Raw genomic sequence first — 22,229 nt, forward strand, 5'->3', positions numbered from 1 at the left:
TAATAATAAAAATAATAATTATTATACTTTCACCTGGTGTTCAGAATGGTACCCGAGGGTGTTAGAGGTGGACCACGCCTCTATCTGGTACAATATATATATATATATATATATATATATATATATATATATATATATATGTATATATATATGTATATATGTATATATATATGTAATATATATGTATATATATATATATATATATGTATATATATATATATGAATATATATGTATATATATATAAACAGAAACATGAAATGCAGTTTATAGCATTCCATGCAGTTCTTGCCCAGGGGTATACGGTACATAGGACAAACATCAAAAAGAATCGCAACACGCATACATGAACATCGCAACACCATTAGAAGAAAGGACTTACGATCACTGATCTATACACATACTAAAGCAACAAGACATACATTTAACTGGGACAATGTACAAGTAAGATTTAAGGCCAGTACTAAAAGTGCCAGAGAGCTGGCTGAATCTTGGCTATCAAACGAGAATGACATCAACAGACATTAGGACATAAACCCAGCATATGCAAACTTAAGAAGAACATGTTCATAATGAGTAAAACTTTACAACCAATACCTGTACCCCCCCATTCACACTGGCTACCACGTGATCACACTAACATAGCCGCCCAAACATAAACATAATTGTTGCTTTATTTTGCCTTTGCTTATTGTAAGTCTAAGCATTATCCTCTGATGAAGGCCCCTGGCAGGAGCTAAAAGCTCAGAAATAAAAACTACTTTATGATACGTGATTCATTTTCTCCCTTTGTGGATCTCCAGCTGCAAATATATATGTCTATATATGTATGTATGTATTTGTATGTATATATATGTACTGTGTGTATATATATGGTGAAGTAGAGACAAGGGAAAACATACAATTTGGTGACTTAGGTAGTGGTATGTTCAACGAAAAGAAATTGATTGAGTGGCACTCAAACGTTCAAGCTCAGAAAGTTGCACAGTGCTGAAATAAAAAAAGAAGTGGTCAGATGTCAAAGTCGACGTGAAAAGGCAAGTGTCGGAGTGTCATAGGGAAGTGTCTTAGGGACATAGTGAAGAAAAAAAAAGTCTATATCGAGATTTAAGTCGAAATGTCAACTTTGATCTCAATTTTTCCACTTTTAATCTCATAGTTTATTTTGTCATTAAAGCACAATGTCATAAAATTCATCTTAAATTTAAACTTTAATTTACTAGAGTTTCTCAAATCCCATTGTAACTAAAGTGGCACATTCAATTCTTTGTATTCTATATGTTCCCAACCCAGTCGGTAATCACTGTGTGCTTCTTAAGCGGGCTTTCTCTTATTAGTCAAAGGCGCACTTTATAGATTCACAAGTGCTAGTTTTGTCAGAAAGAAAAATGACAAGAAATTCATAATTGGTGAAATCTGTGTCAGTAATGCTTTATTTATCTTTAAAATCACTAGGAAGAAAACAATGCAACTTCACCTTAGGCATAAAAATAATAGCTAACATGAATATCAAAACAATCAGCTTTACAAAATAAGTCACAAAACATGAATAATGTAAATGATTATACAACAAATTTACAATGCATTTTCTAACATATGTTTTATTTTATATCAACCCAGTATTAATTAAAAGACACGAAGAAGAAAACACTTTTTTCTTTGGAATATGTCAGTGTTCATTTTGTTAACTTTGTTCTGTTGATTATGTTTATACCTATACACTTATAATGCTTTTGGAACGGTATAATGTAAAAATCACATTTTCAGAAAGTAGCACAGTAGTAAGTGAGAAGTGCCAGTGCCCAGTTGGTGCTCAATATACTTACACTTTTTTGCCATTGATTTTCTCCGGATACTTATAGTTTCCCACACACATCCCTATAAAACTCTGTGTATTGTTTGCTGACTCTAAATGGGTCCAGAATGTGTGAGCATGTTCATGAACGTGTCTTGTGATGGCCACATTTAATTCTCCCTCACAACCTTGCATTGAAATGGGATCAGTGAATTAATTTTCTTATCATCTAGTGTTTTCTTTTACATGGCTAAATCATCATCTTCATTTCTGATAAATAATAGTAACAAAAACCATGAATTAAATAAAGTGTTCCAAATGCAAAAACATAACTTTCATGTTTAGTAAATTTTTAGTAACTAAGTTACTTTAAAAAATGTAAAGTTTAAATGATAATTTTGAAAGAATTAAAAATACCTTGCACTTGCATATTCAGTAAAATAATGCAAATAGAAAATAATTAAAATGATGCTTTCTTGTTAAGATAACATCATGGATGCATGCTTTGTTTGAAGTGTGCTTTTATTGACTTTATCTATCCATCTGTTCTTTTATCCAGTCCAAGGAATAGAAACCTATTGTTTTATATAATATGTTACAGGTATATTACTTTTAATATTTTGTGCTAATTGACATTACCTTTTTAATTATAACATAATCTGGACATAATTTATAACATTTTTTAACTTACAAAAATGCAGAAATGCTGCATTTGTCACATAAAGGTTGATAATCAAAGAGAGCCTGAAGATAAATACATAAAATAGGTGTTACAGAGAAGTAAAAAAATGCAAGCAGTCAGAAAGGTTTGTTCATTTCCTTTAACAAGTTATATTATCACCTCATCACTTGAAGTTTTCAACATCCAGTTGTAGGAGGCTTTCTGCTTGAAGTGTTTGGGAGGATAACATAACCAGCCAGTCTTGCTTATAATATATCAATTTTATGATGATGCAGTCTACATGGGAATGGCAAGCCTTCTGAATGTTTAGAGATATCTCAGAATACAGTTGAGATATCCTAAAATGCAGCAGAGCTTTTCAAATATCTGAAAATGAATTCATGATATCTCAAAACAAGGTTTTCTTTTTTTATATATAAAAGTATGTCAAACTGACTTCCCGGGCATTTTAAGATATCTGAAATGAACTTTGTGACATCATCTTCTTTTGCACTTCATATTTTCTCAATACCATTTCCTCTGTATGTTCAGATGTCTCAAAATGCATTATGGATAACTTAAAATAGCAAGAAAGTGATTTTGAAATAACTTGAAATGCACAGGTAGCTATTTTCATATATCTGGAAGCCTGTTTGAGGTTTGTTTTAAAGGTGTTTTAGATGCATCAAAACTGACATTTAAATATCTTGAAATAACATCCTGTTTTTTCAAGCTATCACATCTGCATTTTAAGATATTTCAGTTGGCGTGGAAACCCATTTTAAAATATTAGGCAATAATTTGAAATATCTAAAATGTTTTTCAGATATCCCACAAGTCTATGTTTATGTCTATGTCTGCCCTGTTAGCTGTGTGAAAAATACATTAGTTTTAGCATTTTTAGGGATCAGTTTCATATTATGTTTATTCTCAACTAGATCCCATGATTAAGAGTTTAACTTTAAAGTTGTGAAGGGAAGGAGTCAAATCTGCTGTACAGCAACATTGGAAAACAGCACAATTTTAATGTATGACAAGTGTCACGCCACAAATGTTCTATATTGTAAGGCCACATTAATTTTGTATTTGTTTACTGAGTGTTGTGTGTGGTTGCAGTGCTGTAATAAATTTAAATATTAATGTAATTTAGGCTTCAATCTTATTGGTGGAATGCTCTCCATGTGCCAGGTGGTTTTCCTCTTCCTCTCCTTCTTCTGGCACCTAATTAAACAAAAAAAAAAAAAAAAGATAAACACTGCAAAATAAATAAGCAACTTAATGATTAATCACAAGACTTCTATTTTGTCCTTCACTAGTGCAGTTGGTGTTTTAGTTTGAATTATATTGCATATTTTACAAGATTGCAGTATTCCTGACAATACCAAATTTTAAAGTAATTTGACAATGTTTCATCATGTGAAGTCACTTTCAGTCAATTGTGCAATGTTCTTCATTGGTTACTGTACTTTTACATTTTAAAGGTGAAAATAAACTAAGTAGGAAAAGAAACAAAATCTACATTATAATAAATACATGACAGGCAGGATGAGAGAGATAGTGATGCATGTGTTTAAATTACTTATTTCATTGACATTCTACCACTGTGACCCTCAAGCACCTAGATACAGTATGAGGCCCCTGATTTAGAGATATCTATAAATTAATTGAAGATCTCTTCTTAAACTTAGTCTTTAAATCATTTACAGGTATCTCCAAATTATTTTATGACACCTATGAATATCAAATTTACTTAACAGAGTTTATTCTAAACCATTATTGTAATGTATATAGCTACAGACTTTTTAAGATATCTTGACATAATTTACCAATGTTTGAAACTCATTGACAGATAATTTTAAATCACTTTTTTTAAGCATTGGACATGTGTTAAGCATCTGTTTAGTCATTGAAACACTAGTGCAACAATGATTGGTGCCAGTTCAGCACTCACTGTGTGTTACTTGTGACAAAAATGAGGAGAACATGTAGATTGCACATTCAAAAACGGAGTTTGTCCAAAATGCAAGATGAGATCTAAGTAGAACAAACCTTTTCTTCCCACCTTGTCTTATATATGTGTGTATGTGTGTGTGTGTATATATACTGTGTATATAATATAGGGGGTTACCCAGTGCTCGCCAACCCCCCTGGCCTGCGCTACTCACCAGCCACTTCGCGTCTCTGCCGCTTGTGTTGTATAGAGGAGGGCTGAACTCACCCCAAAGTTTCTTCCAAAACCCCCTCTTAAACGGTGATTCAATGGGAAACAAATACAGGGTTTTGTTTTTTTTACCTCCACTTTGTTCGATCAGCTGCTGGCTTGCTGCTGCTGCCATGCCACGTGATCTGCACCTCACGTGGCACTTCAGACATTTAAAAGCCTGTACAGCAACTGTCTTTGTCATCTAATCTTTGTCTTTTATTTCATGCCCCGGGTGTAGTTATATCTCTTGGCACAAAGTCTTGTCTTTTGGGATGTGAGTCAATGATATATATATAGGTTTTAAAATAAGCCAGATTTATAGTGTGACAAAAAAGTGACAAAAATATCATAGCACTTTTAAGTTCCCGGATGCACACACACATATATATATATATATATGTGTGTGTATATATATATCTATATATATATGTGTATATACTGTATATATATGTATATATATATGTATATATGCATATATATATGTATATATATATATATATATGTATATATATATATATATATATGTATATATATATATATATATGTATGTATATATATATATATATATATATATATATGTGCATCCGGGGCAACCTTTTTTCCCTCTGCAAGAAGGATGAGTGACAAATATATATATATATATATATATATATATATATATATATATATATATATATATATATATATATATATATATATGATAAAAAAAATTTTATTTTCATTTTTTACAATTACATTAATTACATTTAATCTTGAATCTGTTGAATTTCTTTCTTTATAGCTTTTTGCTTCTTTTCATTTTTTAGTGAAATGAAGAGGGTGGTGAGTAAATTAATAACTATGAATTCATTTAGTCTCAGCTATTTTTTCTGCAGTAATAATAAAGTAAAAATCATTTAAGGATTTCATGTAATTCTCTTTTTTGTTTGTGTGATTTTTTTAATTACTTATTTTTCATGATGTCTCATTTTCTTGTGGTTGCTTATCTTTCAATATTCTAAATATTTGTGATGTTAATGAAGATTGTGCTCATTTGTGGATAAAACCATGCAGTATTGCTGTGTGTACAGTATATGCTGGAGTTTGACAGTAACACTTTTACAGTATACTAAATTCGTTGTTCTTGTGTGGATATTTGTAAACTGTGCTGCATAAGTGATTTTTGAACGGTATGGGTGGAGATTTCATATGCAACTATTATATATATGAATCAAAATAGTTTTATTGTTGTTTAGTTATCAGCTTTGCATATCCCATGCCAATGTATATATAACACATTCAGGGGGAAAATAAAATAACTAGACTATCAAAGGCAGACCCATACCTCCCAATAGATGGAATCATCAAAGCAGTTCTGATCAGGTGGTTGGCCCCAGATGGGTAGCTTCATAATAAAACCTGTAGGAATACAGTATGTTAAAAATAAGCTTTCTTTCTTTCTTTCTTTCTTTCATTTGCTGCTTAAACTTTTTAGGTACACTATGAAAAGATTTTTTCAACCAGATGGTAACGTTATAAAGGTAACCTATTCACAGGCATTAGCAGTAATGGAGAGAAAGAGAAAGGAAGAGGAAAGAGAGCAGGTGAATTACATCTAGACAGACACCAATTGATTTAGAACACAGACTTTTTCCTCTGTGGTACTTATCTTTGTTTTTCTATAGCACTAGTATAGTAGCTACCTTCTTAGTCATATTACATCCAGTGTTACATTGATTGGTTAAGGCTAGAATTGTAGTGCCATTATTTCAGTAATTCTTGTAATATATTAAAAATATATGTGAACTTTGTAGATAAAAAAACAGACAGAAGACAAAGAAGAAGCAGTCTCCACACAGGCAGTGACCAGGCCAAAACTAGCCTCCAGTCTCCTAGAAGTGTGAGGTGGAAGTACTAACCAATGAATTATAATGCCCACCATAAATACAATAAATATTAATTTAGCCTTAGAGGCAAGTAGTTATAAGGTTGCACTAGCTCATGTTGATGCTGGCAAAGAATGCTTTTTTAATAATGAAACTGTGCTGTACCTGTGATTGCTCCTCCTATAATGGCTATTCCCACAGATGATGCCAAAGCTGCAGATTGCATCTGGAAAGATGTCCTAATTAGAGAAGGGGAAAAAAATGTTAAGTATTAACAGTGAGTAGTTTAAATAGGTATAGTAGCCTCATCTGTAATTACCACTCGTGATTCCTTCATAAAGCAGTGTAATGTGATATAATTATATTCAGGGGAATGTCACTCTGGATTAGGTATGCTATGTCCATCTTCACAATGCCAATAAAAGCATCAACACCAAAGCTCCAAACACTTGTTATCAGTAACTTTGATTTGAAATGGACCGGTCCAATCAGGATTGGACCATCTATAACAGCCACATGGTCTTTTCCCAAAGGCATTTTATTACCAGGACTACCACCACAATGAATACATTTGTCCATAACAATCCCACTTTTATCTCACCAGAAATCAGATGACAAAAAGTAGGCTACAAATGTATGCATTTATCAGTAAAGAATAAATAATGGCAAGTGTTCATGTTCTAACATATTTAAACATTTGAAATTAAATCATTAGATCAAGAGTTCTTAAACTTCTTAATCTGAGAACCCAAATGGGAAAATCAGTACCTTACTGGGACCCAAGACATTGATTATTATCATAATGATGGCAGAGCTATAAATGGCAATGGCCATATAATAAAAAATCTTTTTTTTTTTGTTTCTTTTTAAACATTTCTGTAACACATATAAAGCATGTGTATGGTTAAAATAATAATTGTCACTCAAAAAAGGAAAACATTCCTAAGGTGAACTAATGCCAGCTTAAATGCACAGTGTTAGGCTTTAGTAAAGTTGACAGAAATGCATCCTTGAGGTGCGACACAATTATGTGATGATTTTTGAAAGGATAGTACGTCTAGTCATTTAACTTGCTAGGTAATGTCGCTGGATAGTGAACAAAGTAGTCAAAAAAATTAACCAATACAGTTTGCTTACCTTGTCTAAATTATTTTTGTTGTTTTGACAGTTTTTTTTATAATGAGCTCTGCCATTAATAAATAAAACAAGTAAAAAGTAGCTAAACTATTCCTGAAAATGTTTGTACTGTTTGTTTATGTGGGTGATATGATAAATCTTGTTGAATAATTCAGTAAGCAGTCATTACTTTTCTTATATGTGTCTTTGCCTAGAAACAAAGTCTATCTATAATGCTTCAAAGTAGTGAACGGCATGTCACTTGCTACAGAATTTGCGCTTGTACAAACTTGACTAATTTTACTACACAGATATGTGGCAGCCTAAAAAGGACACCTTACAAATTGTGTCCTTTACACCCCAGCTCATTCAATTTTGTTTTTGTTGGCATTTGTATCGAAGGGCAAGATTTATCATGTTGCAGTGATGCCCTGTCTTTAAGGATGTGTAGAGTTAACTACACAAAAGAAGATTCAAGTCTTAGCTCCTCTAGGGGCAACATGCAAACTCTGCTGCTTATCTCCAAGGTTTTCAGCACCTCACATCTTTCCTTCCAGCTATACCTGGCACACACACTACAAACACATTATTGCAACAGACATGATTAAAGGCACCTAGAGACAAGTACTTTTAACATGTTGTCATAAATATTATCAGTTCTAAAGTGATGTGCTAGTATATAGTTATAGTACAGTAAGGCTTTTTATACTTTTTTTTCCCTGGGTCCTGGTTACAAACTGCTGAAAGTCTCTTAATAGCCCCAAACAGTGTGTGAAATATCTTGCAGTAATCGGGCCTCCAATTAGTGGTCCTGTACTATGGAAACTGCAATTAGCTACATACAATTCTGTCATTTAGGATATACTGTAAACATCTCAAACAGACTATTCATAGCATACAGATATATAAAATATACAAACAAAAGTCATGCCACCTTTTACTCGCAAAACAGCAACATTTTGTGACTTCTGTGTGAGAGAGCAGAAGCTGCCAACCAACTAGCCAGAGTGATGCTGATGCTTGCTTCAACTACTAAAGCAAAACTATCAAGTGTAATTTCTTTGTTTGGGACATTTTTTTCTTGTTCTTTTTTTGAATTTTCTTAAAAGAAAAACCTAATATATAAGCAGAGAACTTCCTTTTCTTGTCTTCTGTTTAGATTAAATGGACTTGACTCTAGTGTAATTCTTTTTATCTATATACATAATTCACTAAGGGCAAGCAAGACAGAAAGCCACGCCCGTCAACTCACAGAGTCCCACCTGCCAACTCTAAGACCATGAGATATCCTCGACAGAGCCCCGCCCACCAACTCTAACTAAGGGCAAGCAAGACAGAGAGCCACGCCTGCCAAAGCCCGCCCGCCAACTCTAACTAAGGGCAAGCAAGACAGAGAGCGCATGCAAGACAGAAAGCCACGCCCACCAACTCACAGAGCCCCACCCACCAACTCTAAGATCATGAGATACGCACAACAGAGCCCCGCCTGCCATCTGTAATCCTACTTCTGCATCCACCGTCACTCTCGATCAAACAGCAATAATTAGCAAACAAACAAAGATAACTGGCAGTAACAGTGCAAAATTCACAATTGGTATGCCAGTTTGAAAAGATAAGTTCTGAGGGTAGTTTTAAAATGTGTTATTGAATCAAGCTGATGTATATGAGAGAGAAGAGAATTCCCGAGTTGAGGAGCACTATGAGAGATGCTCAAGCTCCCATAGCACAGAGTTTGATGTGTGGTACAGAAAGTACAGTTGCAGATGAGAATCTGAGTGAGTGAGAGGAGCGTCAGTCTGTAGGAGATCATGTGAGGTTGTGGAGAGCTTTAAATGTTAAGAGCGGTATTTAGTATTGTATTCTGTAGTCAACAGGGAGCCAGTGAAGTTGGGAGAGAATAGGTGTAGTATGTTCAGTGGATTTAGAACAGTATGTTATTATCCTGGCAGCAGAATTTTGAATAAATAGTAAGCGATGGATAAGTTTTTGTGGGATGACAGATAGAATAGCATTACAGTAATCTATACATGAGGTGACTCGTGCATTAACCAATACTTTAGTACTCTGTTGCGTAAGAACAGGACGAAGTCTAGAAATGTTTCGGAGATGGAAGAAAGCTGTCCGAGAAATGTTACTTATACGGGAGTAATTGTTTAATAATAATAATAATTATTATTATTTAATGATTGCCATTATTAGTGTAAAAATGGATATAAATAATTGCATGTGAACGATTTGCCAAAATCTGTTGTATGTAAACGATACTGTTTAAAACGTTATTGTTTTTTCATCAGAAAACCCGGTTTCCACGTCTTCCTGTATTAGTTTAAGTGGCACTTTTACCACTCACAATAGGGCAGACGCGCTGACTTATCGTGTCGACTGGGCAACACAGTGAATGCGGTGTCTATCTATATATGTCTATGTTTTTCTCTTGACCATTGGCATTGGTTTCGCTCCTTGCTATTTTCGTTATACTGCGACAGTGGTTTCCTAAGCCTTTGTTATACTGAATTCCTTTTTCACCGTTTTCCGTTCCTATTCTTACACCGCTGTATGCTACAGTGGGCTTCGGCTAGTTTCCTTAATTTATTGTTTTTATGTACTCCTTTGTAATTTGTTGCAATTTTATTTTATTCTCCCTCTTCTTATGTTTGCTATTGCTTGATAAGCATTTTGTATATTTACACGAATGTATTTATTATGTATTTTAATTTAAGAGTTACACATTTGTTATACAATATTTCTTGTCCTTTATCTGCTATCCCTTGAGAAGCAGGGCCCTCTAATGTTGGCTCTGTGGGACCAATCCAGCCCTATATAATAAGCTGTTGGAATGCTCAGTACTTGGGCAGAGACACTGGCTTTTATTTGTTTGGCTCTCTTTTGAAGGTGGTGGTGGGGGCAAGATCAGTATTTTTAAGTCTACATTATTTCTTCACAGTCATGGTATATATTTGTTTGCCATATGCAGTGGTTTTCTAAAGTTGTCCTTGAGTTTAAAGTAGGCATATTTTGAAACAAAAGATTGCTTATATTAAGCTTTAATTTTGCTCAAACAAACCAAGATGAACTATAAGGCAGTTTAATTACAGGGGCAATTCACATTTAAAGTATGCTCTCTTATATATTCTTCCTGTATTGCACCAGCAATTTATAACTTAACACATCTGTTTCAGTCAGTTTATAACTTAATGGTAGAGGAATTGGAAAACAGTGCAGATGCCGCAGAACCAAAAGCTGTTTCAGTCATATTATAACTTGGGAACAGAAAGCTGTGTGGATGTTCATGGTTACAGTTGTTTCAGTCAGTTCACAATTTAATAGTAAAATGGATTTGCAAAAGATTAGAGAATTTGAGCAGAACCATCCATCACAATGACAGCTAGCCAATCAAATATGTGAAATTGCACATGACCTGGTTCCCTCATGTGAAATTTTAACAAAAAATAATAACTCATTGTATGGACTGAGGAGAAGGACCGGAATGACATAAGAAGCAATATCAGAGACCAGGACACATAAGAGAGAAGAAGAAAGACCACATTTTATTTGAATGTCAGAGAATGTAAACGTGTGCATCATGCTGGTTACTAAATTACAAAGTCACTCAGGACAACATCCACCCTTGACAATACTGATCTTCAGTTAGCTCTTCTAAGACTATATTCAGAATTTTGCTATCTTATTTTCTATTATACCTTCTTTTATTGGTAATATTATCCTTCTATATAAAAGCGTCCTTCCGTCCCATGAGTGCTACGCAGGCATGGAGTTTCACACACGCCCTGTCCATTTTGCAATGCACGATGGGATTTGTAATTTTGTTTTTCCAGGTAAAAGATGATTTTCTACTCCAGACTGTGCGATATCTTCTTCTTCTTTCTTACTATATAAAAGCAGTTGGGATTGTCCTTCCGTCCCGTAAGTGGAAAGCGTAGCTGTATTCCGCTTATCACAGACTTACTACTTGCAGCTTGCGGTATGAAGCAACATGATGTGAGCAGAGTTCTGATGCTCCCATCGTTCCCTTGCTTTTGTTTAAATTTCATCACAAAAATAACAGAAACTACGAGTATTAAAGTAATACCGCTCAAATGCAATATAACCAAATTAATGAGTTTGTATAAAATATCAAATTGATCTACATATTGAATTGCCTTAAGAAGTGGTCAACTTAAAAGTCGGTCGCCTTAAAAGGCGGGTCAGCCTAGTACTATAATAAATACCGTGTTGCAGTTACATCTCTAGAATTTGTCTTTATATTTTAAGTGATTAAAGTAACGATTAGGCACCTAGTGTGGGAATTTTGCAGCATTTTGCTCATACTGTTTATCAAGGCTGAGATGTCGCACCACAATAGAAGTATGTTAGAACTAAGACCTTGTTGGTTGGTAAGCGACATATAACCAAAAGTGTGTTGAGTCTTCCTGTGCCTCAAGGACACCTGTATCTTTGTTAGTGCTGGTGATAGTGAGTCCCTATGTGGAGTACTGAGAAGTGACAGGCTTGAGGCATCACTCTTATGTCCTTATGTAGAAGAGATACTGTGTGGGATATTGCAGAGTGACTGGCAGTAGGGCATCACTCATATGTAACTGTGTGACTAGGATCTCTGTGTGTTTACGTGTGTGTGTATTTGTGTGTGTTAATCTTGAGATGCAGGAGTAGACCAAAATGGTAATGAACTTAGTAAATCTCACAAATGCCTCAATAATACAAAAGTGAAACATAGTTTATTAACTTTACAAAAATAACTACTCTGCTCTTGTGCTTTGTAATGAAGCTAATGGGTACCAAGACCCTGATGTGAATGAAAAATATTAAAATGTACAATATATACACTTTGAAGTAGCAAAAGTTTAAATTTAAGAAAACATACAATCTTTGTTTCTGTGACAACAAAACTAGAAATAATAGTTTATCACAGATTTTTGGTACTATTTTATCAAGTTAAAGAAACATGTTTTGCTTTCTTGTCTGCTCTGTGCAGAACCTGGTGCTGTGAGGCAGGAATGACAGCACTGCACTACTACTCCACCTGTGTTAAAACATCTGTATTAAACTTACAAAACTTCAACCTAAATAGTACTAAATGTGTGCCTGTAATATCTGTTCAGTTTATTTTACTTGATTGCCTTATACGAGCATGCTCAATCTTTCCCACCGAAGCACATGTGCATTATCATACAGGCAATATCTTTGTGATGATCTGAGTGATTGTGTGACATTTTTCAGCTGTTATTGTCAGTGTGGTACAGCAGCTGCACAGCACAGGACAGGAAAGACTTGGCACAGGTGGTGAGAACAGCACACGGGATCATGGGAAGTCATTTCCTAGACCTGGACTCTGTATATGCTGGAAGGGTGCAGAAGAGGGCCAAATGCATAGCTGCAGATCCCACCCATCCAGGAAATGGACTGTTTGTACCACTTCCTTTGGGAAAGCGGGACAGAAACATAAAAACACATACCAGCAGAATGAAAGACAGCTTTTTCCCCAGAGCTGTGAAGTCCATCTGCCCCTGCTAATACACACACATACATCTACATCTACCCCTAACCTGCCCTCCTGTAGACATGCACATGCACTTTTCCTTGTAATTAAACACACACACTCATATTCCTCCCCTGCAGACCCATGCACACAGATCACTGGTCTCTGCAGGCGTACTACCTCAGGAAAAGTCTGGACTTGTTGATGTTTTATAGCTGCTACCTTTTATACTTATTATGTTTATTTTATTATTTATAGTGTGTTGTGTATTTTAAGTGTTCTGCCTTGAAGCCGAGTCCTACCAGAAAAAATGTTGTTATGTGCATGAATAATGACAGAAAAGAATTCTATTTATTTAGTTGTATACAGAACAGAGACAGCAATTCACATCTGGGCATCAACATTTATTAATATCAGTAATGGGGCTTAATGATGAATTTCACAGGTAAAGCCACATTTATAGCCCTGAAAAGTTGCCCTGGAGGAAGATGAGCAGCAAAGGGAAGTACACAGCAGGTCACCAAAATGTTTTGCTTTTTCCTTTTTTCTTCTTCTAAAATAACATGAATATGCTACTTTGCAACATGTTTGCAATCTCAGAATGTGAATCAATATTCTTTTAATGTTTTTGGCATACAAAACTGACATATTCGATAAGGTTTAAAGCTATTAATTAAAAAAAAATATAAATATATTTTCACACGGTGACCTCAGTACCCTTTAGCTACTGTGACGAGTGGCTGGGGCTGTAACCCAGCCTGGACGCCCAGGAGGAACCAGAGGAGGGCTTGTGCCTCCTCTAGACCACGAGGGGGCGACCGCCCTGGTTGCTTTAGGGACCATGGGTAGAGAGCTTAAAAGCTCAACCCTGTAGGGGCCCATGGTTGCCACCAGGGGGCGCCCCAATGCCTAGAGGGCCTTGGACCTCAGCACTTCCGCCACACCTGGAAGTGCTGGGGGGAAGAGGATTGGGGACACCCGGAGTGCTTACGGGTACACAACCGGTGCTTCCGCCACACAGGGGCGTGTCGGCCGAAGGTTACTGGAAGACACCTGGAGCACATCTGGGTGGTTATAAAAGGGGCCGCTTCCCTTCATTCAAGGCTGGAGTCGGGTGAGGAGAAGGACAAGAGCTTGAAGGAGAGGTATGGAGGCGGTCTGAAGTGTGAGGCAGAGTGTGAGAGGCCTGGACTTTGGGGAGTCTTGGGGGTTGTGTGGCAATTTATTGACTTGTAAATAGTTGTAAATAAACGTGTGGTGGTGATTAAGTACATGTCTACCTGTCTGTGTCCGGGGCTTAGTCCACACTACATTATAAAACACAAGAGATACTAGGCTTTTTTAAAACTTTATAAAATTTGCTTTACATTACAGCAAAATTTCATATGATAGTGATTTACAATTTGGCCACACAGTGGTCTTATTATTAATAGCCATGGATAGTAAACAAAATAGGAGAATACCTCATTTTATATAGAAAAGCACAGATGAGCAAATAGGTGGTTAAAATCCTTGCCTATTTGGCAAAACTTTGGCTTCAAAGCAAATGAACTTGGTGAACCAAAATATTTAACCAAAACTATTTGTTGCCTAAGCAGGGAGGTTATTGTTACTGTATATATTGTAGTAGTTTTATTCTTTTATTTTGCCTTACACAATTTCTTCTATTAAGAAATCACATACTCATTAGGGCCAGAGCACAGTGTCAACCATTGTACAGCACCCCTGGAGCAAGTGCAGGTTAAGGGCCTTGCTCAAGGGCCCATCAGAGTAGGATCTCTTTTTGGCAGTAACGGGGATCGAACCGACAACCTTCCAGATACCAGTACAGATCCTCATCCACCACTACTCCGCCCCAGGTAAGGCATCACCTTGGGCCTCATGCCTAACGCCGTCCATAGAATTCACACTAAAATATGATGTACGGACAAAAGTGGAAATGTGCAAGCACACAAACAAATCCAGATGTATAAATCTGTGCGTACGCCAACTTCCACGTTCTTCCTCTCCATAAATCTTCCATAAAAGTAACACTTGTGCACGTGCCTGCCACACCAACTTGACTCCTCCTAGAATTATGCCTCTTTGAATATACAAATCAATATAAATAGCCCCTTATGTTTTGTGTTCTGTTAAAAGACAATGGCAAAAGCACAGGAAAAAAAGTACTTCAGTGAATACCAAGAAGAGGCAAGGAAAAACATACTATTTGTTAGTTTAAGCAGTGATATAAACAACAAAAGGAAGTTAATCGAGTGACAGGTCCATACAGGAAAGGCTCTGAAGCATTTGCCGAATGAGAGAAGTTCAAATAGACTGTGCTCATGACTGAGGCAGCTTGTGTTAGAAGCTGTATCCCGATATTTATCCCTGCTGTTGACACAATCTGCTGTAGACTTTTCCAATCAGCTGTTGTACAGTTGTGATTCCACACTCAGGTACAATGGGTTAAAATACTCCAAGTGTACTCCAAGAATAGTTTGGCCATTCAGTGCACCATTATATGGTTACGGGTTGATTACAATCAGATGCCTTGAACTAAAAAACGATATACAGTTAATTTCAGGGTACTTGATAAAGCCGCGTCAGGGATGTAAATCTAAAAAATAAAGGGAAATCACACAGGAACAGTAGCACTGCTTTGACGCTGGGTGCCGCCAGTTTGCAAAACTGAGTGGAGAACTTGCGTATGCAAGGGAATGAGCTGGCATGAAAACGTGCATGGCTTTACGCCAAGCTTCGTTTTTATACATCGCAATGTGAGAGTGGAAATGGGCGTATGCAACATTTTTGTGCATACACATATTTTTACATGTAGTCACGCGAGAGAGTGTGTAGAGAAGAGCAACTAGGCTGAGTTATGAGCTACAAAGAAAGATTTAAGGAGCTGAATCTGTTCAGTTTAAGCAAATGATGATTTAGAGGTGACACGATTGAAATATTTAAATTATGAAAGGAATTAGTGCAGTTGATGCAAACTGTTACTCTAAAATACATTCTTCAACAAGAACACAGGGACATGGTTGGAAACTTGTTAAAGGCAAACTTCGCTCAAGTGTAAACATGTGCAAAAAATTACCAAGTAATGGAATGGAGACTGCGGTGGGCTGGCGCCCTGCCTGGGGTTTGTTTCCTGCCTTGTACCCTATGTTGGCTGGGATTGGCTTCAGCAGACCCCCATGACCCTATATTTGGGATATAGTAGGTTGGATAATGGATGGATGGAATGGAGAGTAAGTTTATAAGAACCTTCAGATTCTGACTTGATGTTATTTTTTACATTCTGTATGAATAGGATGGGAAAGCTTTTAGGGTTTCCCAGTGTTCATTATCCAGGTTAACAGTTATTCTAATCTCAAAATTGTGTAAGAGATACCAAACAAAATAAAACACAATCTAATGATACTCAAAAAACATTATTATAATTTCAGTGAATTATACTCACGTCACACTTTTATTGTGTCTTCAGTATCATAAATATTAAATAAAGAAGCAAGTTACTTGAATGCAGCATTTGAACAGATGGAGCTAAGAGATCCTTTTTATAATAGTGGGTGAGTAGAATTCACAAAGAAGACATTATTATGTTATTATTATTATTATTATTATATTTTGCTAACATTCAATCACATCAAGAAATAAGATACATTGTGCAATAAGTTTAAAAATAATTTAATATGTAGACTCACCCTGTGATAGCCGTTGCTACAATACCAGCCATTCCTCCTAAAACACCAGGCATGCCATGTAGATTGTGAACTCCACAAGTATCTTGTATTCCTAATTTAGATGCCAAGATTGGCTAAAAAACAAAACGTAAAACACATTTGTTTGGAATACTTTTATAGAACAAATTAAACAAATGTATTTCATATACTTATGTAGGTTCAGTGAAAGGTTCTTTCTGGATACTCAATGCTATAACTACTACATTATTTTGGACAAATGTAAATACATGCAATGTCCCTTTGAAAAGCAAAATGTCATGACTTATATGTGTTATATGTGTTGCTGTATTATATTTAATGTAATATAATTATACTAGCCGTCCCCTGCGGCTCAGTCTGTGTAGTAGTGAAACAGGACAATGAGGAGGGCCCTGCCCAGCACCCTACTCCTGATGTCACGCTTCCTCCTCCCCTTGGCCCGCAGCCTGTCTCAGATTAATGTGAATATATCGCTCCTGCAAGTGAACTATGATTCTTAGCGTGATGAGAGAAGTTGCAAAATCAGATGGAATATTCAAGCAAATTATAGAAAAAACCCTGATCTAAATCTGTTAAGTAGTTCTCTCGTTCTCTACCTAAGCGGATGTAGATAGATAAATAGATAGATAGATAGATAGATAGATAGATACTTTATTAATCCCAAGGGCAAATTTACATAATCCAGCAGCAGCATATTGATACAAAAAACAATATTAAATTAAAGAGTAATAAAAATGCAGGTAAAAACAGACAATAACTTTGAATAATGCTAACGTTTACCACCCCGGGTGGAGGAGGAACAATCTCCTCAGTCTGTCAGAGGAGCAAGACAGTGACAAAAGACTGTCACTGAAGCTACTCCTCTGCCTGGAGATGACACTGTTCAGTGGATGCAGTGGATTCTCCATGATTGACAGGAGCCTGCTCAGCACCCGTAGGTAAAATACGCCCCGAGGCTAGCATGTGAGTGAGGAGGGCCCCGTTCCCCTTCCCTCAGCTCACTGCTTTTCTCTCGGATTCGCACAAATAAACCTGTACCGCAAATGAACTATGATACTTAGCACAATGCAAGAAGTCGCAAAATCAACTGGAATGTTCAAGCAAATTATAGAAAAAAACCCAATCTAAATCCATTAAGAAGTTCTCTCGTGAAAAGCGGACAGACATACAGACAGACATATGTTGGATTTTATATATATATATAATGAGATATGTGAGTATAAGCCAATGTGAAAGCCAAGAGAGACCCTAAAGTTGCAAATGGAAAACACTTAGTGATAAAAATGTAACAATGAATTATATTACAAAAAAGAAGTGATTTGCTCAGCTATAATCCATCAATTAATCTTTATTTTTACAAGCTTTATGACTTGCAATTGTGCAAACAAGATATGATTACCATTGAACAGTATACAACTTATCAATATATAGTACAAGTAATTTAATATATGAAAAAATATTGTTAAATAAATCAAGACAAAATTCGTGAGGGCACTGATTAGGAGAAACAGCTGAGTTTTGTTTTGCATACAGTTTCATGGAATTAACACATTAGCATTTTTTGCATGTAATTTTGTGATCACAAAATGCAAAACTCACTAAAAAGAGTTTTTGTGGGTTTTTGCATTTTTTTGAAGATGAAAACAATATTGCCTCCTAAAGCCTCTTTCACAATTCTACACTTTTTTTAAAACTTTATAATGAAGAAAATTCAGAACACACCAGCAAAATCAAGTTATAATTTACGACTGTCCACATCTGTCTCTGTGGATGAACACACTCCAGTTTTTAAAAATGTAACAGCGCAGAGTATTGAATTTCTCTGCAGTGAAAAGTACTACATGGGAACTGGCACCTTGTCATTACCTACCAACTGCCTGTTCCTGGTTATTGATTATTACAGATAAAGATGATTTTATGCATGCTACATGGAGGAATATACAGTACGGAACCCCTAAAGAGACAGGACCCAAAAATAGAATTAATTCCCTAGCCCACAAGAAAATAACCTGTGCTCATGAGATCTTTTTCATCCACATGGGAAACTTTTACATGCTCACAAGATTTTTTAGAGTGCTGTGAAGCTGGCAACAGAAAATTGACATGCCGAGTTACATTCAGCATAAAATTCAACAGACTAAAAGACCCTCATATCTCAGCTGTTTCTTTCAATATCAAGACAGGTAGCAGGTTCATGAAAACTGTATGGTTTAATCAGCGGTTCTCGTTAGGTTTTGAAGTGTATTATGGGTACGAAAATAAACATTCAAACCACTGAATTAATAAAGTCCATCCATTCATTTCCAAACTCGAATATCTATTTCACCTGCATATGGTATGAAACATACAGTATTATACTTTAAAAAAAAATGTAGTAATTTATCTTAAAATAAAGCTGTAAGGTGTCTAAAAGACTGTTTTTTAATTTTAGCCCTGACTGAAATGTTTTTAAGATTTATGTACTCAGTGCCTGTTGCATACTGACACTACTTGGTGTGAAACCAGCTTGCATCATGGTTATAATCTCATGAGTAGGCAAAACTTGTGAGCATATAAAATATCTTGTAAGCATGCAAAACATTCTTGTGTGTATGAAAAAAGATCTCATGAGCATGAAATATTTTCTCGTGTACATGAAAAGTAAGCCCTTGAGGGGTTCCCTAGTACCAATTACATTTTGTTTTGCGAATTTTCTTGTGAAGCAAAACACTAAGCTTTACAGGAAATTCTGCTTTGTGCAAATTTCTGGCTCATAACTATTTATCTGAGAGCCACTGGCAGCAACAAATGTGCCAGTAAATTTCAGAGCAGAACTGTAAGCGCACAGAGAAAATAAGAGAAAAAAACAACAAACAATACAGTCAAATTAATGTTGACTCCACATTTCACTTCAACATAATAAAGAAAGTGTCGCCTTATTTTTTATGTAATAATTGAGGACGCCTTACAGAAAAATTGTAAAGGTAGATCCATATTCTGAGGTTTAAGGGCATTAGGAAATTTTTAGAGAACATTTAATAACAGAACTGGCCTCAAAATATGTGTAGAGTCATGTGAAAAAGTATACATAAAGACCTAAGTAAATATCACATAGACTTCACCTGTTTTTAAAAGTGGATAAGTCTGATCTCAGGTGATGAACATCACATAATATATTTTACACTGTTATTATTTGTTGAATAAAAAGGCCAACATGCAGAACTCACCAACTATAGAAATACTTAGTATGTCACATCTTCTTGGTCAGTGGAGTTGCTAGGTTTTTTTTTCTGCAGTATGTAAAATACTGTGTACATACTAGCTTCTTCCATTGGGCTATGACCAGAATGAAGACATATTTGGCCATCACCACTACTATATAACATCAGGAAAGACCTAGTAACTCCAAAAACTAAAAAACCTCAGTGGCAGTGGCAGTTACTAGGTTTTTCCATTGGCCGTGAGAGAAGCCCAGTCTTCCTTCTTTTATTTCAGTTACAAGTACAGTTCTGACTACCAGATGATAAGAAGTGCTAACACCTGTATATAAAGTCAGAACCTTTAGCAGCTGGACCATTCAGATTTGTGGTGCCACAATGCTAAAAACAAGATGCCAGCAGTGGGATTAATAAAGTATCTATCTATCTATCTATCTATCTATCTATCTATCTATCTATCTATCTATCTATCTATCTATCTATCTATCTATCTATCTATCTATCTATCTATCTATCTATCTATCTATCTATCTATCTATCTATCTATCTAATTAATCCAGGCATTAAATTGCAGACTGAATTCGCCCATTTCACTGTGTGGGAAAGTAAGTTGCATCATCCTGGCTGACTCAATAACAGAAATGATTCACTCTGTACCGTCATCTTTTTGATGTATCATTCTTAATGTCGATGACATCAAAGAAGGAATCAAGGCTTATTAGGCCTGTTCCTATCATGGACACTGTTCTACCCTAATATTAATGACATTAAATATAAACCCATGTCACAATCTGAGTAAGTCTGACCTTGTGTTACTGTCACCTACAAGCCTGTTTTGACAGTAGCAGCTCATTGTTATCAAAGACAGATGTTTTTATGTTTGTTGGGGGGTGGGGGGCTGTTGTTTTTTAATATCATTTTTTTGGAGCTACTGTAAAATTTTAATTTCCCTTTGTGTACAAGTAAAGTATAATCTAATTTAATCTTAATGCTTAATGGCTAAACTGTTTAGTGTAAATAGATGACAGAACATTTAAAATCTTGAACGAAATAATGGGCATTTAAATTACGGTGAGTGAAATCAAGATAAGGTGTAACTGTGTAGTCCTAGTAATATACTGTAAGAGAAAACAAAGGATTCATCCTCATTTTATTGATCATCTCGTTCAGATTCTTTTTTCATAATTTTGTTCTGCACTTACTGTTAAAAATTTAAATCCAAAAGTTGAAATTATTCCAGCTACGAAACCAATCAGCATGGCTCCATATGGACCAATGCTCATATCTGCACAAGTGCCAACAGCTACACCTCCTGCCAGGGTGGCGTTCTGAATATGGACCTGTTCACAAAGAAACAGAAGAAAAATCGTAACACCTTACAAATATATTATTTGTCAATAGCTTTTAACAAATCGGGTCTAAAAATGTTAATATACATGTTACAGTTAATGATATGAAATTTGTACATGTTTTCTTGAATTTTTTAGATATTTAGATTATACTTGCCATGTCAAATTTGCCTTTTTCTTGCACTAAGCTAGAAATTGCAAATGCTGTAAGGACACAAGCTGACAACGAGAAGTAGGTGTTTATAACAGCGATGAGCTGGTCTTGCCCTTCATTGGCAATTGCGGAGTTAAAGCTGGGCCAAAACATCCATAAGAAAACTGTCCCTATAAAAACAAAATAAATAAATTAAAAGATCTGTAAAATGGAACAGGAAATTTGGTTTATGATTTTTGATAGCGCCGTTTCTGTTTTTCACTAGACTTATTTTATACCTATTTATGACTCTTATTCATCTGTTGCCTTTTACAGACCTTGGCTATTGATATTCACTGAAGGTTGTACTGGTGGATCTTTATTCAAAAGCTCTTAAAAATCACTAATCCAAATCCAACCTTAAACTTTACCATCAACCATTCCCATTCCTTCATGACTCCTACTGACTCCTTTGCCTACACCAAGGGCCACACTCTCAAAGGGTAACTAGCTTTAAACGTTGAGGGAGTGAGGCCAATGGTGAGACCATCAGAGTGATTCCAACATTAGAACAATCTAGACAACAACAGGCCATTCTGCCCAACAATGCCTGCCAGTCCTATTCACTTAATTCTAAAATAATATCAAGTTTATTAAGCCCCTAAAATCCTACTGTCTACCACATTGCTTGGTAGCATATCCATGTGT

General features: G+C 35.6%; 1 protein-coding gene across 1 annotated transcript in view; it reads right to left on the reverse strand.

The window, feature by feature from the left end:
- Window positions 1-1,403: 1,403 nt before the first annotated feature.
- The window catches only part of rhag (Rh associated glycoprotein), a 59,308-nt gene continuing 38,482 nt past the window's right edge, over window positions 1,404-22,229 (reverse strand). Inside the window, exons 5-10 of the mRNA XM_039748110.1 lie at window positions 21,546-21,712; window positions 21,242-21,379; window positions 16,825-16,937; window positions 6,688-6,761; window positions 5,982-6,055; window positions 1,404-3,675 (exon numbers count right to left, since the gene is read on the reverse strand). Coding sequence (XP_039604044.1) covers window positions 3,601-3,675; window positions 5,982-6,055; window positions 6,688-6,761; window positions 16,825-16,937; window positions 21,242-21,379; window positions 21,546-21,712 — 641 coding nt within the window. The 3' untranslated portion in view covers window positions 1,404-3,600. The remainder of the gene's footprint in view (window positions 3,676-5,981; window positions 6,056-6,687; window positions 6,762-16,824; window positions 16,938-21,241; window positions 21,380-21,545; window positions 21,713-22,229) is intronic.

Source organism: Polypterus senegalus, chromosome 3 (assembly GCF_016835505.1).
Source record: "Polypterus senegalus isolate Bchr_013 chromosome 3, ASM1683550v1, whole genome shotgun sequence".
NCBI lineage: Eukaryota > Metazoa > Chordata > Cladistia > Polypteriformes > Polypteridae > Polypterus > Polypterus senegalus.